The sequence below is a fragment of the Fusarium oxysporum genome, chromosome VI (genome assembly GCF_013085055.1).
Source record: "Fusarium oxysporum Fo47 chromosome VI, complete sequence".
NCBI classification, from domain to species: Eukaryota; Fungi; Ascomycota; class Sordariomycetes; order Hypocreales; family Nectriaceae; genus Fusarium; species Fusarium oxysporum.
In genome coordinates this window covers 3,795,260-3,809,017 of record NC_072845.1, presented here as the reverse complement: position 1 = coordinate 3,809,017, position 13,758 = coordinate 3,795,260, and the positions used below count along the sequence as shown (strand labels likewise).

Sequence of the window (13,758 nt, the reverse complement as noted above, 5' to 3'; positions counted from 1 at the left end):
GTAACTCTTGTTATCATTCATCATTCCGACGAAAGCAAAGCTCTTATACATTCCATTTCACCCATCATGAAACCAATCAACAACCATTCGCGTCCAAAATACGAAATACGAAACAAACGCATCATCAGATCCATCGTCATCCGATACTGAGATCTCGGAGTGAAGATCTAGATGATCGACACGGCAGTTTTAAGACGGCGTCGCGCTAAAGCAAGGTTGAATGCGAGATACGATGCACATCCCCATATTATTCTCTTGGCCCTGCACAACCACATGAACAACTCCGGCACTCACTTCTCCTCATCATAAGAAATAAATTATCTATTCATAACCCTCAAGTTAAATCTTAGGTGTGTCCATGGCACTGGGTATCAACCTCCACCGCACCGCCGTCTCATCCCTCGGCACAACCCCCATATCCTCAACCCGTCTCGCATTAACAAAATCAGGACCGCCGCTCCCCCACGCATAATCCTTCCACTTCCCAAGCGCAGGCCACATCTTTTCTCTCACGAGACTCTCAATTTTTACCTTGCGCTGCGTCGCTTCTTCATCACCTACGAGGCCTACTACGCTCGTCCACAGGGCCCATGTTTCTTCGAGTTCGTCTACGCTGGAAACACCCATGACGCTTACGCCAAGACGGCCTGTGTCGCTAGGATTTATCTTTGTTCCGAACCGTGAGCCTACGCGCGCCCAGTTCTCGAGCGCCCAGCGGATGGCCACTTCCTCGAGATGCTCGCCGGAGTCTTGGGCGATGCTGGAGAGTCTGGCGCATAGGTCGCGGAGTTCTTCTGGGGCAGGATGCCATGCGCGCATGGGGCTGTTGTCGATACCGCGGGTGGTTAATAGTCCCATACCGAGCATGCTGGCGTTCGGTACGCAGTCTACGCCTGCTGCTTGGAAGCGATCTAGCAATGCCTTGTTTCCCAGCTGGCTGTTCTGCACGCAGAAGTTGCTGTACGACATAACAGCGTCCAACGGCTCTCCAGTCTCGCGCAAGATCATCTCCGCCAGCGACGCAAGCGTATCAACTGGATATCCACTGATTCCGACATATCGAACAAGACCTTGATCCCTCAAGTGTCGAAGCTCCGTAACAGCAGCGAGGACCTCCTCCGGCGAAACAAACTCTACATCATGCGTGTACACAAGATCAAGATACGAAGTGCCCAGCCGTTCAAGACTGCGATAAACACTATATCGGATCCAAGCGGGTGAGTAATCAAACTCATCGCCCGCAATACGCCCAGCTTTCGTGATGAGGAAGTAGTTCTCCCTAGGCGGGGGAGGCGTTAATTTTCGTAGCGCATCGCCGAGGAGGATCTCGGAGGGGCCGTAGTAGGGAGATGTATCGAAGCCGAGGATGTTGTGGGCGAGGGCGCGGCCTACGATGTCGGTGTAGGGCATATGAGTTGGATCGGGATGGTACTGGTGGTTGAACGTTGCTGTTCCGAGGATGAGGGGAGGAATGACCTCCGAGAGAGGTTTTCTTTCGTCGGCCATGGTTAAGATTGAGAGAGAAGAGAATGCGCTTGAGAATTGGATCTGGGAGTCTTGGGTCCGTTATTTTTTTGCGGCGTTGGAGTTTTCGGGTAGTGGAGGGGCTCGGCGATATCGGGATCTGATTAAAAACGCAGAATTCACGAAACAAAATCACTGAAGAGATGGAAAATCTCTGTGAGGTCAAGATATCTATCACGAAAGGAAGAAAAGAAAACAAGGGTCCGTTAGTAATTTCAAGGGTCGCCTCTAATCGAGCGATCCATGGCCATCAAGCGCGATCGCGAGCGTATCTGTGTCACTCTGATGAATCATTATCAACAGAGATGGAATTTCCCGCCCGACGGACCGACAAGACCAAACCTGAAAGAGAAGTATTGGACCGAGTACGTAATTTGCGCATTCGGTTGCGCCATTTGAGGACCTGACCTGTCAAACGTGCACGTTGTTGTAAATCGTGAGGAGAACAGTGAAGAGAGGGGAATGGGATTGTTTTAAGGTGAGCGATCAGCAATGGAAGAATAAAATAGATTAGATCGTGACCCCCAAATGAAACCCCCAAAATGAGTGGATTCACTAACTTGTTCTATTTCCGTTCCATTACCTGTTCTATCGGATCTACTTTGTCTCCGAGCGGGGAGGACTGGGGTGCAGTGGTTCGAGATAGTATCGTGCCATATCTCATCTGAGTCGACTTATCCAAGATTGGAGCGGGAAAAGTGGTATGATTCCAGGAGCCAGTCCTTATCAATTATTGAAGCAAAAGTGGTGAGTATCTGAAGAGAGTCGAGTTTCATCCAATCCATATTTTACGCCCCGACTCCAAAACCAACCAGCAAAGAAAACAAGAAGAGTGGAAAATCCGAATACGCTTCATCATGACGCCTCGCTCAGTCCACCTTTCCAAGGGGACTCCATTTCATATTCCAGGGACCTTGTAGATGCGCCAAGTCATTTACTGTACCATGATCAGATGTGAAGTTGCATTGGTCCTTGGTTGACACATGTCAAATACGTGGTGCATCAGACTCGTCTGAGACCACGACCTCGACAGAAACACCCTGTAAAGCAAGTTAGATGATGCAAACGAATAATGATCAGAATAACATACAGTCGCACTAGGAACAGTCAGTAAGAATTCTGTTGTGTGGAAGATTGGGGAAACTTACAAAGGCGCTTGATGATCCTTCGTTGTGAATGAGACAGTATCCGCCGCCGCACTTTTTGCAAAACTTTTGCGTGCGTTCAATACAATCATTGCACTAGATACCAATTAGCTTCCATATTCAGTGACAGTAAAAGGTGGCGCACATTGATGCCGCATTCCCAGCAGCTTCGCGAAACATGTCTCTTCACATCATCACCACCAAAAGGATGATAACACGTCTCACACCACCACTTATTACACGCAACACAGAACCTATCCCTCAAACAATCAGCACACCTCGGCACGAAATCCTCATGTCCCGGGCGCGGCGTTGTGGCAGCCTGCACGGATGACGAGAGGATCGGCGGCGGAGCTAGCAGCGGTAGCGAAGAGCAGTGCGTCTCAGCCGTCATGACACCCTCAGGCGCTTTGCCACAGCCTGCGCAGCCGCCCACGGAGAACGTAGCGACCGCTGGGCTGCACGGCGAGGAGACGCTGCAGGACCCAAAGGCTGGTGAGCTGGCGTGGCGAGGACCTTGGCAGAGCACTGCGTCGAAGGAGATTAGGCTCTGGCAGGCGAGCATGCATTGCGCCCAGTCGTCCATGTCGCTGGTGCTGTTGAGGACACGGCCCTTTTTGGACCACCAGGCATCGGAATCGTTGGCCTGCGCATTTTCATCGCAGGGCATGGGGCCAAAGACGTAGATTGCTTTGAGTCGCGGGGTGTTCTCTGGGCGTGAGCTACGACAGGCGTATGCTAGCGCTGCGCGAAGCTTGCCGTGGTTCAGGTTATTGACGCCGCGGATCGAGAGCATGCGCACGCTGTATGACGGATCGTTGATGATCTCATGGCACAGCTCAGCTGTGACAGAGAGTCCGTCGAGGATTAGAGATTGAACATCACGAAGAATATCGCGTTGTCGTAGGGTAGAGAATATGCCCCTCAAGGGCCCGGCGTAGAAGCTATGGATCCTGTAAGCTAACAGCCGTTTTAAAGTGGTCGCAGCGCAAAGGACAAGGGTACAGTGGACATGAGCAATGGAGTATGGATGGACTCACTCATCTTCAGTCAGGTAATCAGAAAGAGTGACATTATGCCAAACTGCAAGATTGCGCTCTGTTTCTTTATGCGCGCCTTCGCAATGCGCTGTCTTGACCCGTGTAAGATCGATGTGACGAAAGACACCAGGTGTTTCGTGGAGGAGGTAACGAATATCGCGACAGGTTGCGGCGAGGTTTAAAAGGCCTGATACGGGGAGGTAGGGAAGGGTATGACGAAGGACGAGAGAATTGTATAGAGTGTCAAAGAGGGTCAAGCCCTTTGTTTGGATCTGAGTGATCTCTGCGCGCGTTTGGTGGTCGACGATAACTTGGCTCATGTCAGGCTGGCATGAGTATTACAAGAGATTGGGTATTCAATGATGGAGCAGCCCAACTGGCAAGGAGGGCTAATGAGGGTTATAAGGGGGGATATGATAGAGAAAAAGAGGAGGAGTCATGAGGGTTGGTGGTGAAGGATATATAGCTATACACGGAGTACACATGTTGAGACAAGACATGAGGGATGGGCCGTGTCATGCCAGCGGCCAAAGCGGCAATGATTTACTAGGAACAGATTTGGTCTGGGGGAGATATGCGCCGTTAGGGTGGGATGGGGACATGCCCGGGATAATACAAAGATGGTCTGAGATGAGATTGGATTGGCGAGCCAAGTTCAGGTGGCTCGGAGGGTTTGACATGCTGCACGTTGTGAGTCAAGCTACAGAGGTACGGAGCGCAATTACATTACACAAGCTTGTTAGTTAAAAGCTTGGATGATCAAGTGGGGGACTCAACTCAACAACACCAAAAGAAGATACATAAAAAGAAAAAAAACGTTCCGGCTGAACCGGATACAGAATAACGGCATGCATAGTACAACGGTAGGAGGATGTGAATGTGAGAGGGGGGGTCTTGGAGATCGGCCCGTGTGAGCAGTCGATGTGGGGATTGGATGCATCTTCCAAGGTGAGAGAATCGGCCAGACTGATGATATCTTGACAAGATGGCATCACCAAAAAGACTAAGGTTGGGGGATCTTATCTCTCGAGGCGCACCATTCAATAGCTGAGCTTTGCGGCGGGAGCTAACGAGCATGGGTAGGTTCGTGTAGGGGTCCTTTCAACTCCGTAGATCAAAAGAGCCCCCTTTGGCGGGTAAAATGAGCTGTGTCACATTTGAGAGAGAAGGTGTACAGCTACCCTGATCAACATACCAGGTCTTTTGCAGATCCTACATTTCGGCGTCCGAAATTGCCAAGATAAGCTCTGGTGCAGGGAAATGATGAAATGAGCATCTTTTCAGGGCATACAGTCTTTCAAATTAGTTGGCTCAGTCGCAAAGAAAGCTTGGAACTGGTAGTGTCAATCTAACCAAGCTCTGTATATCTCGTCGGTCCGGGGATGCATTGCCGGGTCTCATCATGACCGCCTGAATTCAACCATCATGGATGGGTTGCGCTGCATTTAGCCATTCTGTGGGGGTCAAAACACACAAACACCAACTCTGTTTCACTCAGAGTCGCGGACTTGTAAGAGCGGTGAATAAAAAAAAGAGATGTTTGGGGTCTTTGTTTCGATCGACGTTATGGCCATGCAGACTGCCAAGACGGATCTGCTGGGTGATTATGCTCTGTGCCGCGCCCTCATTATACTGGAATTACGCGTAGTTGCTTAAGCCACGTTGCGACGCTGATGATCACTGAACAACAACATTACTGGCGGTGCATTGCTGGGTTGTCTTGCTACGTGTAAAGTGAGGCGGGATTCTCCCCGGGCTGCACGGAAACTTGGTCGATGTTTTAAACAGGGTATGAGGCTATAGTCTGTAGTCTAATTTTAACCATGATATTAAGAGTTGGGCATTGTCTGTGCTTTGAGTCAACTCATGATACGGATCTGCGAGATCTAATGACAGCTCTGATACCGAATGTGTACGAGGTGGACAGCCTGTCAAATCGATGAGTGCTCGTGGTGTCGGTGTTTTGTTAGTCCGTCGGAGAACGGATTTCCGATTATGTAAGGCCCGTAGGCAGCTCAGATCAGATCTGTCTGTCTTCTGGACGATGCTGGAAGAACGTCACCGAAATGGCTGACTGAGCATCGCCGCTGAGAGTCTGTTTCTCGTGATTCAGTCGGTATTAACGACATTTTGGATATCACGCAAAAAATAGTTTTAATTGATCTTGTCATTTCTATCTCTGTTTCTCGCTTTACGACTATCATTTTCGTGCTTGATTCTACTACTACGTAATTGCATCGTATCAACCCCCACCAAATCGTTCCAGGCCCTCACATCATAACTTCTACACATTAGAGCCCAATCATGGAAGAGACTGCACCCTTGCGCTGGTCAAGCGCATTACCCGTGATAACTCCCTCTGCGATAGCGACCAAGAATCTTCGCGGCGACAAGATTCTTCTTCCACAATCTGCTCTTGAACAACTTTTAGCTGCGGCGCGATCTCGACCTTCGACAACGACTGCCCGATCAGATCCATGGTCATATTCCTCGAGCGACGCCGATACCGCACAACAACTACCGAATCCTTTAATATTCCGACTTGTGAATCCTAAAAATAAGAATGCTGTCTTTGCGGGTATCAGAGAGTTTTCAGCGTCGGAGGGAACGTTGGGGTTAAGTCCGTGGTTGACAGAAGCTTTGGGTATTCAGGAAGATGAATGCGTGTCGCCGAAGGAGGTGATAGATCTGGAACAAGACACAGCGCAGAACAGCGAACGAATGGACGTGGATGGCATTCAGATCAAAGTCGAGGCGCGACAACTTCCCAAGGGCACATACGTTCGACTCAGACCCTTAGAAGCAGGCTACAACCCTGATGACTGGAAACCACTACTCGAGCGACAATTACGAGAGAACTTCACAACACTAAGCAAAGGCTCAATATTGGCAGTAAAGGGTGCGCGCGGGGAGGAGTTCAAGCTGCTCGTGGATAAGGTGGCTCCCGAGGGAGATGGCATCTGTGTCGTGGACACGGATCTCGAAGTCGATATCGAAGCTCTGGACGAGGAACAAGCGCGAGAAACATTACGACGAATCATGTCTGCGCAAAGAGGATCTACGGATGGAAGTTCTACTGGTGGAGAGATTGACATCTGGAAGGCTGTTGAGGGGCAGGTTCTTGAGGGTGAATACGTCGATTACGTGCTTCCCTCGTGGAACAAATCACAACCTCTTGCCATTGAGCTTACTACCGGCGAAGACGAAGATGCGCTCGATTTATTTGTTACACCGAAATCTTCACGACAACGAGCGCTGCCACGAGAAAGTGTTCATGTCTTTGGTGATTTTTCACCGGCGGTTGATGGGGTCAAGAGGATTGTGATAAGTCCTACGAATGTGGAACTGGAGGGAGCGGAGCAGATCACAATATCAGTTCATGGATACAGACATCCAGACGCTACGGAATCTCCGAAGACATTGCAGTACTCGCTACGAGCCAAGGTGGACTTACAAGACGCCAAGGACGGAACGAATGGGCTATCCAATGGGGCCGGCGAACAAGAACACTCTCCCGATGAGGAGCAGTGTAGTAACTGTTTACAATTCGTCCCCAAGCGGACGATGGTGCTACACGAAAACTTCTGTCGGCGAAACAATGTTGTTTGCCCCAAGTGCAAATCCGTGTTCAAGAAGGGCTCTCCGGAGTGGGAAGCACATTGGCATTGTGAAAAGGACAGTGCTTTTGGGAACTCGACGCAGAGCAAGGCGAAGCATGACGATATCTTTCACACGGGGCGACAATGCCCAAACTGCGAGTTTTCGACGAATTCAATGGCTGATTTGGCGCGACATCAGACGAGCGTGTGTCCTGGGAAGTTGATCCTCTGTCGGTTCTGCCATCTTGAGGTTCCTCAAGAAGGGGATCCCTTCAATCCAAGTCCAGAGGTCGTTCTGTCTGGATTAACAGCTCACGAACTTGCAGATGGAACACGGACAACAGAGTGCCATCTTTGCGACAAGATCGTTCGTCTGAAAGATATGGAGACACATCTCAAACACCACGAACTCGACAAAGTATCTCGTCTCAAACCACCAATCTGCCGCAACGCCAACTGCGGAAGAACAATGTTCGGTGTCGGATCAAGAGGCCAAGTCCGTCAAACAGCCTCCACTGATCAAGCCTCCAACGACATCGGTCTCTGTTCAATCTGCTTCGGGCCCTTATACGTCAGCATGCACGACCCTGAAGGCAAAGCCCTCAAACGACGCATCGAGCGACGCTATCTCGGACAACTCATGACAGGCTGCGGAAAATCCCACTGCGCGAATCCATGGTGTAAAACGGGACGCGCAAACGCAGGTCTTGAGGCGAAACCGTCCAGTGCGAGGGAGGTTCTACCGCTGGTGAAGCCGCTGCTGGGCGATGTGACGAATATGGATGCGCCGCTGTGGTTTTGCACGGATGAGGTGAGTCAGAGGGGGAGGAAGCTGGCGGAGATGATGGCGGAGGAGGGGGTTTGGGATGTTGAGTGGTGTATTGCTGCGGCGGAGGCTGAGAAGGGGAGTTTGGAGAGGATGAGGGACTGGTTGCAGGCTTGGGCGCCTACGAAGTAGGGTTGTGTATAATTTGATGATTATGATGATGTGGTGTTGGGGCGATGAGGATAGAGATAGACGGTATAGAGCACGCTACAACTGCAGCCACTTTGACAATATGATAAATATGGATCAAATCGCAAAGCTTAGCTTCTAAGATGCCGAATACGGATTTGAAGACGACGCATAGTTACATTCACATCACCATCCGGATCATTCGGAGGAGGTCAGACGATGGTCTGATTCTCACCAGCATAACTGTAATTCCTGAGATCACAATTACTCTGTCCATAATCATATGCATAATTCGAAACACTCATCAGTCATCTTGAAAAAGATCCATGTGAAACAGAAATGCTTGTTTCTTGATTTTTGACATTCTGGGTTCAAGGATCTTCACCTTTAGTGACGGCCCATGACGTTGACGGGCGATGCCGAGTCAGGACTGCAGATCTGTGAGAAATGTCGAGACAAAAAAGAAAAAAAGAAAATACAGAGCACAAGTCCAGGGTAAAGCTGTTAATTACTGAGCTGATGATGATGCGGGCCTCAATCCGCAAGAGATACAGGTGAGGAGATACTGGTTGGCATGGAATATCACCATGTTCAAGGTTTACACCAAGAGATAGCTCTGCCAGGATAGCTTACGACGCTTGTAGGGTTGGAAGGTTCTCCAACTTGAGCGAGTGAGTTGTCAACGTCAATGTCAATTCGATTCCTCAGTCATCAACTTGAGACATACCTTGCTCTCCCCTTCAACACCAACAAATCTGTATCTTGCTCTTCTTTTTACTTCTCTCTTTTTATTGAATAGCTTCGCGCTACCCCGCGGACTAAGGTACCCTTTTCTCACCATTTACCCACCCGCCTGGCTCGCGGGCTCCAGTATCCGATCTCAACTAAACCAGGTCCAGAACTTGCTACCCAGCAGGGACCACCAGCTGTTCTAGGCTTTAGCTTCAGCACCCTACGGCCGTTGTTACAGGCTGCCTCCTCCCCCCAACCTCATCTCAATTGATTTGATTCAATCAACAACCAACAACGTCCGTTATCGCTCCACTCCCATCCATTATCATCATCCTTTCAAAACTCCAACTTTCTTTGATCACGATACATACTCATCAACGACTGAGCTACAGTATTGCTGGCAAAGACCCCCCAGGCTGTCAATACCACCTTCTCCATACACTATCAGCCCAAGCGAGATGCCCTCTGTGGTGACCCCCGTCGTCTGACGCCCGGCCCCTCCCCCATTCTATCGTGTCCCCATTTGCATCAGCTCCAATCCCCATCCCAACCCATCGCGGGACATTCGGTAACTCTTCCTATCGAGACAAGCTCCTTGCTCTTGTCTCACTCGATATCGCTCAACACAACACAACTCAAACCTCAAACTTCTTCTCCTCATCCACTAAGGTGCTCTCTCTTTTTCCTCACGATCATCGTTGACGACAACACCCCTGCCCTGGTCCACGCCAGATAAGACCAGCCCAAGTGCGCGATCGCGCCACATAACCCAGCCGCTGTCGTCTTCTCTTTCACATCTTCACCATGGGTAATTCCAACACAAAAGAGTCTCGTCCCGAGGGCGATCCTCGTCAATATGCAGGTCCCGGCGATCCTTCAGTACGCGAGCATTTACAAAACACCAGCTCGAGGTCGAACCGACGAATGAGCAGAGCCGAGATAAACATCTTTGGTATCGGTCCCAGTTCCTCCCGCAATCGTGAACAACCAGATGCTCCCTTTGAGCGTCGCGAAACAAAGCAGGAGCGTGAGGCGAGGAGGTTAGAAAGGGAGCGCGTGGCTCGAGCAAAGGAACGGGAGAGGAGTATGCGCGAAGAGCACGTTGATGGAGGTTATCTGGTAACATTGGGCACCTACACCGGTACTGAGGACTTTAGCAAGCCTGTCGTGAGGCAGCTACAGGTGCGTTCTTTGTTTCGTTTGATCTTATCGGTAAGCTGACATCACCCAGATAGAGAGAAAGCTTGCGCCATTCTGGCGAGGCCTTAATGATTGGTCTTCGAGCTGGGCCGAGCATCAACTCGTCGCTGCAGCCCGTGGCCTTCCTATCCCCCCCGCCGATGCGCCTCCCGACCCAGAACTCATCCCGCAACCTCCTCCCGCAGAGAACCCATCGTCTTCGAGCCAGAACCTCCAGAATTTGACGGTGCCTATGGGACCTAGGACACTTTCTGCCGCATCGGATCGCAGCGGATCAAACACAGGTTCCGCTCTCCCTTCGCCGTCGACACCTGGAGCAAGCAAGTCGCCTTTCAAGCCACGAGCCAAAGCTCTTGCCGCTGCCCTCAGTGGTGGTTCTCGAAATGCCTCGTCAACCGATTTGTCGCCAAAGGAGATCGCTCTCCCTCATGATCCCTTTGTGAACGGCCAACCCATGGAGGTTTTCCTTTACAAAGACGCTGAGGAGTGCCCTATCTGCTTCCTGACATATCCGCCTTACTTGAACCGCACCAGATGCTGTGACCAAAATATCTGCAGCGAATGTTTCGTTCAGATCAAGCGCGCTGATCCTCACCTTCCTGAGCATCATCCCAACGGTGAAGCTCGGGATCCTAATGAAGGTCTCAACCCGGACGACCCGCCCGAGATGCTTATCTCGGAGCCCTCGGCATGCCCCTACTGCCAACAGCCTGAATTTGGCGTCACATACGACCCTCCCCCCTTCCGCCGGGGTCTTGCGTACTCGAGCGGCCCATCACACGGCACAGCCATGTCTTCGCAGACTTCACTAAACAGCACATTACATACCCCACCCACACCCGGCCGTCGACGCGCACATAGTTTGTCTGCGAACGCGCCGAATGTCATCACCACCGATCGCGTGCGTCCCGATTGGGCGGCGAAACTTGCATCAGCGAGGAACCACCAAGCACGAAGAGCTGCAGCGGCCACTGCCCTTCATACAGCTGCATTTCTCATGGGCGGAAACGAACAGAGATCGATTCTTCGCCCGGGTCGATTTGGCCGAAGGAACACTGGAAACAACGATTCAAATGCTAGTCCCAGCCCCAGCGGACAGGGCCAAGCAGACGGTGCACAGGACGACGCAAGCGAGGGACCGGAACCTGGAGCTAGAGGATCTTCACGGAACGGTACAGGACGAAGGAGTCGCATGGACGAACTTGAGGAGATGATGTTTATGGAGGCTGTTCGTCTTTCTCTAGCTTCTGAAGAAGAGCGCAAACGTAAGGAGGAAAAGGCTATTCGAAAGGAGACTAAGAGACGAGAGAAGGAGGAACGTAAAGCCGCCAAGAAGGGTGGACATCCATACAGTGGAAGTGCAAGTGGTGCGAGCGCTAGTAGCTTGTCACTCGGAGGATTGGGTCGACGACGAGGCAACAGTACTGCCAGCAATCTCCGTGTAGAAGCTACCATGTCTAGGGCATCACAAGCTTCGAGCGCACCGGATTCGCCAGCAGAGCCAAAGGCTAAGGACGATGGGCCCGCTGGAAAAGGCAAGGGAGTGGATCGAGGCACGTCTGATAACCAGGCTGGACCAACATCATCATCAAGTTCTCTGCCACTACCGGCTGGGCCTTCGCGTGGAGGATCACATCTTAGGCAGATGAGCAATGCCTCCTCAGTTGGGTCATCAGTCAACGATAGCCCGGTTGGCACATACACGGGACCCGACTACCTGGGCGCCGACTTAGGTCCTCGGTCTAGTGGGCTGAGTCTTGGTGCTTACAGCGACGATGGAGAACGCGACGGCGGAAGCGCCGGGTCTGAGCCCATGTTCAACTTTAGCAGTCTCGCTCAGATGGTTGGTGCCGATCTCGAAAACGGACAAATGCACCGCAACGATGAGGGAGAGTCTCACGATACACATGGTCGACCACTCTCACAAGTGAAGGAGGATGAGAAGGAGGACGCAGAGGCAGAGCACGTTGAGGGTGTGACAACTGCTAAGACAGAAGTTGTCTCTAGTTCTCTTGCTGCCCCGGCTGTTATGATCACACCGGAAACTCCCGCGCCTGTGGATGAAGCAGAACATGAAGCTAAGCAACTCGGACATTCTGAAATTACAACGGTGACGGGTCGACCTGCTACAGAACAGAGACACATTTAAATGGGCTTTTTGTCAGGAAAGAGGGGGATTTTGGGATGCATAGGTTTTTAAAGATACGAGAAGCGTTGTCGGGGAATGTACTTTGTATGAGGGAGCATCATGTGTAGTAACGTATACAAATAGTGGGCATGTAATATCTATGCCACGAGGATCATCACAATGCTCAATCGCTCGACTGGTATCAAATGTTTATTCTTTAGTTCGTGGTCTGTCTATGTCTTCTTGACTTCAGCCTTGAACTTCTCCATCCACTCACTAAACTCATCACTCTCGCCCTCCCACCCAAGCTTCAAAACCTCGCTAACACCAACCGCACTCTCAAAACACTCCTCCATGAGTCTATCGATCTCTTCCGCATCAAGCTCGTAAAACGCACCAGCCAAATCCCCAAATTTATCCGGCAACGTCTCGAGAACACTCGCTGCTTTGTCCAGCTTGGAGGGAATGTCGCCCGTGGTGGTATCCTTGGGAAGTTTCTTGAAGCGCCTCTTGGAAATGGCTTGGTATAGAAGAACGATCATTCGTAAACGCTTGAGAGTTGAGTCAAGACGGGGTCGGATCTTATCGGGGTCGGATTTTGGGATGGTGGAGGAGGAGTTCATCAAGTCGTCGACCATTTCTTGCTCCGTGAGCGACGCATTGTTCATATCATCGGCCAGACCGTCAACATCATCTTCATCATCCTCCTCCTCTCCCCACTCCTTCAACTCCTCCATAACATCCTTCAGCGTATCCCTCCACTCCTCCGCCTTTCTGACATAAAAGCCCCCAACCCCCAGATCCGCAAGCTTAACAACCTCATCACACGCACTCCAAAGCTTGCCCGTCAAAACAAGACTTCCCTTGCTCCCATCCCTCCCCAGAGCAGGTATAACCTTCCCATCATCAGGAACACGCTTCAACAAACCCCACAGCTCAACGAGGACCTTTTGGCAGCGGTATGCTAGTTCTTTCCGCACGACGCTCGTGTAGAGATCGGGGGTGCAGGCCTGCGCGGCGGTGGCGAGGCCGGGGATGGGGCCCTTTATGAGCTCGCGGATCACGGTGCTGATGGCGCTAGGGGTGAAGGGCTCGTTTATTATGAGAAGGGAGATTTTGGTTGAGTGGGCGCGGATGAGGAGGGATGTGTCGCGGGCGAGGGATAGGGCGTTTATGGAAGTTGTTTCGGGGGAGGAGGAGGAGGGTGTTGCTGGGGTTAGTGGGTTTCGTTGGATGGTGGTGAGTGTTGATTGGAGCTGTTCGAGGAGTGTTGTAGCCGTCGCTATGAGTGTAGCGAGAGCCTTGCGAGACTCTTCATCGTTCGGCGCCATATTGATTGACCAGAGTATTAGATAGTATATGTGTAGATGGTGATGATGCGTCACAGTTTTGCTGGTGTTGGAGGGGTTGACTTCTTCTTTTTTCTCGTCCCCCA

The 13,758-nt window shown here is 51.2% G+C and overlaps 4 protein-coding genes across 4 annotated transcripts; 1 reads left to right on the top strand and 3 right to left on the bottom strand.

Moving 5' to 3' along the window:
• Window positions 1-324: 324 nt before the first annotated feature.
• On the bottom strand, window positions 325-1,653 carry FOBCDRAFT_44211 (Aldo/keto reductase family-domain-containing protein). The gene has a single exon (XM_031185613.3). The coding sequence runs from the start codon at window positions 1,504-1,506 to the stop codon at window positions 340-342; it is 1,167 nt and encodes a 388-aa protein (XP_031036748.1). The 5' UTR covers window positions 1,507-1,653; the 3' UTR covers window positions 325-339.
• Window positions 1,654-2,215: 562 nt separating this feature from the next.
• Window positions 2,216-4,356, bottom strand: FOBCDRAFT_227003 (uncharacterized protein). The gene is made up of 5 exons (XM_059609727.1): window positions 3,710-4,356; window positions 2,815-3,613; window positions 2,673-2,765; window positions 2,615-2,621; window positions 2,216-2,564 (listed from the first exon to the last, which is right to left on the bottom strand). The coding sequence occupies exons 1-5, from the start codon at window positions 4,027-4,029 to the stop codon at window positions 2,527-2,529; spliced, it is 1,257 nt and encodes a 418-aa protein (XP_059465224.1). The 5' UTR covers window positions 4,030-4,356; the 3' UTR covers window positions 2,216-2,526.
• Window positions 4,357-9,499: 5,143 nt separating this feature from the next.
• FOBCDRAFT_44196 (uncharacterized protein) lies at window positions 9,500-12,489 on the top strand. The gene is made up of 2 exons (XM_031185619.3): window positions 9,500-10,177; window positions 10,227-12,489. The coding sequence occupies exons 1-2, from the start codon at window positions 9,800-9,802 to the stop codon at window positions 12,342-12,344; spliced, it is 2,496 nt and encodes an 831-aa protein (XP_031036754.2). The 5' UTR covers window positions 9,500-9,799; the 3' UTR covers window positions 12,345-12,489.
• FOBCDRAFT_44200 (uncharacterized protein) lies at window positions 12,451-13,721 on the bottom strand. Its single transcript, XM_031185620.3, has one exon. It carries the CDS (start codon window positions 13,652-13,654, stop codon window positions 12,557-12,559), a length of 1,098 nt encoding a protein of 365 aa, XP_031036755.2. The 5' UTR covers window positions 13,655-13,721; the 3' UTR covers window positions 12,451-12,556.
• Between the last annotated feature and the right edge of the window lie 37 nt (window positions 13,722-13,758).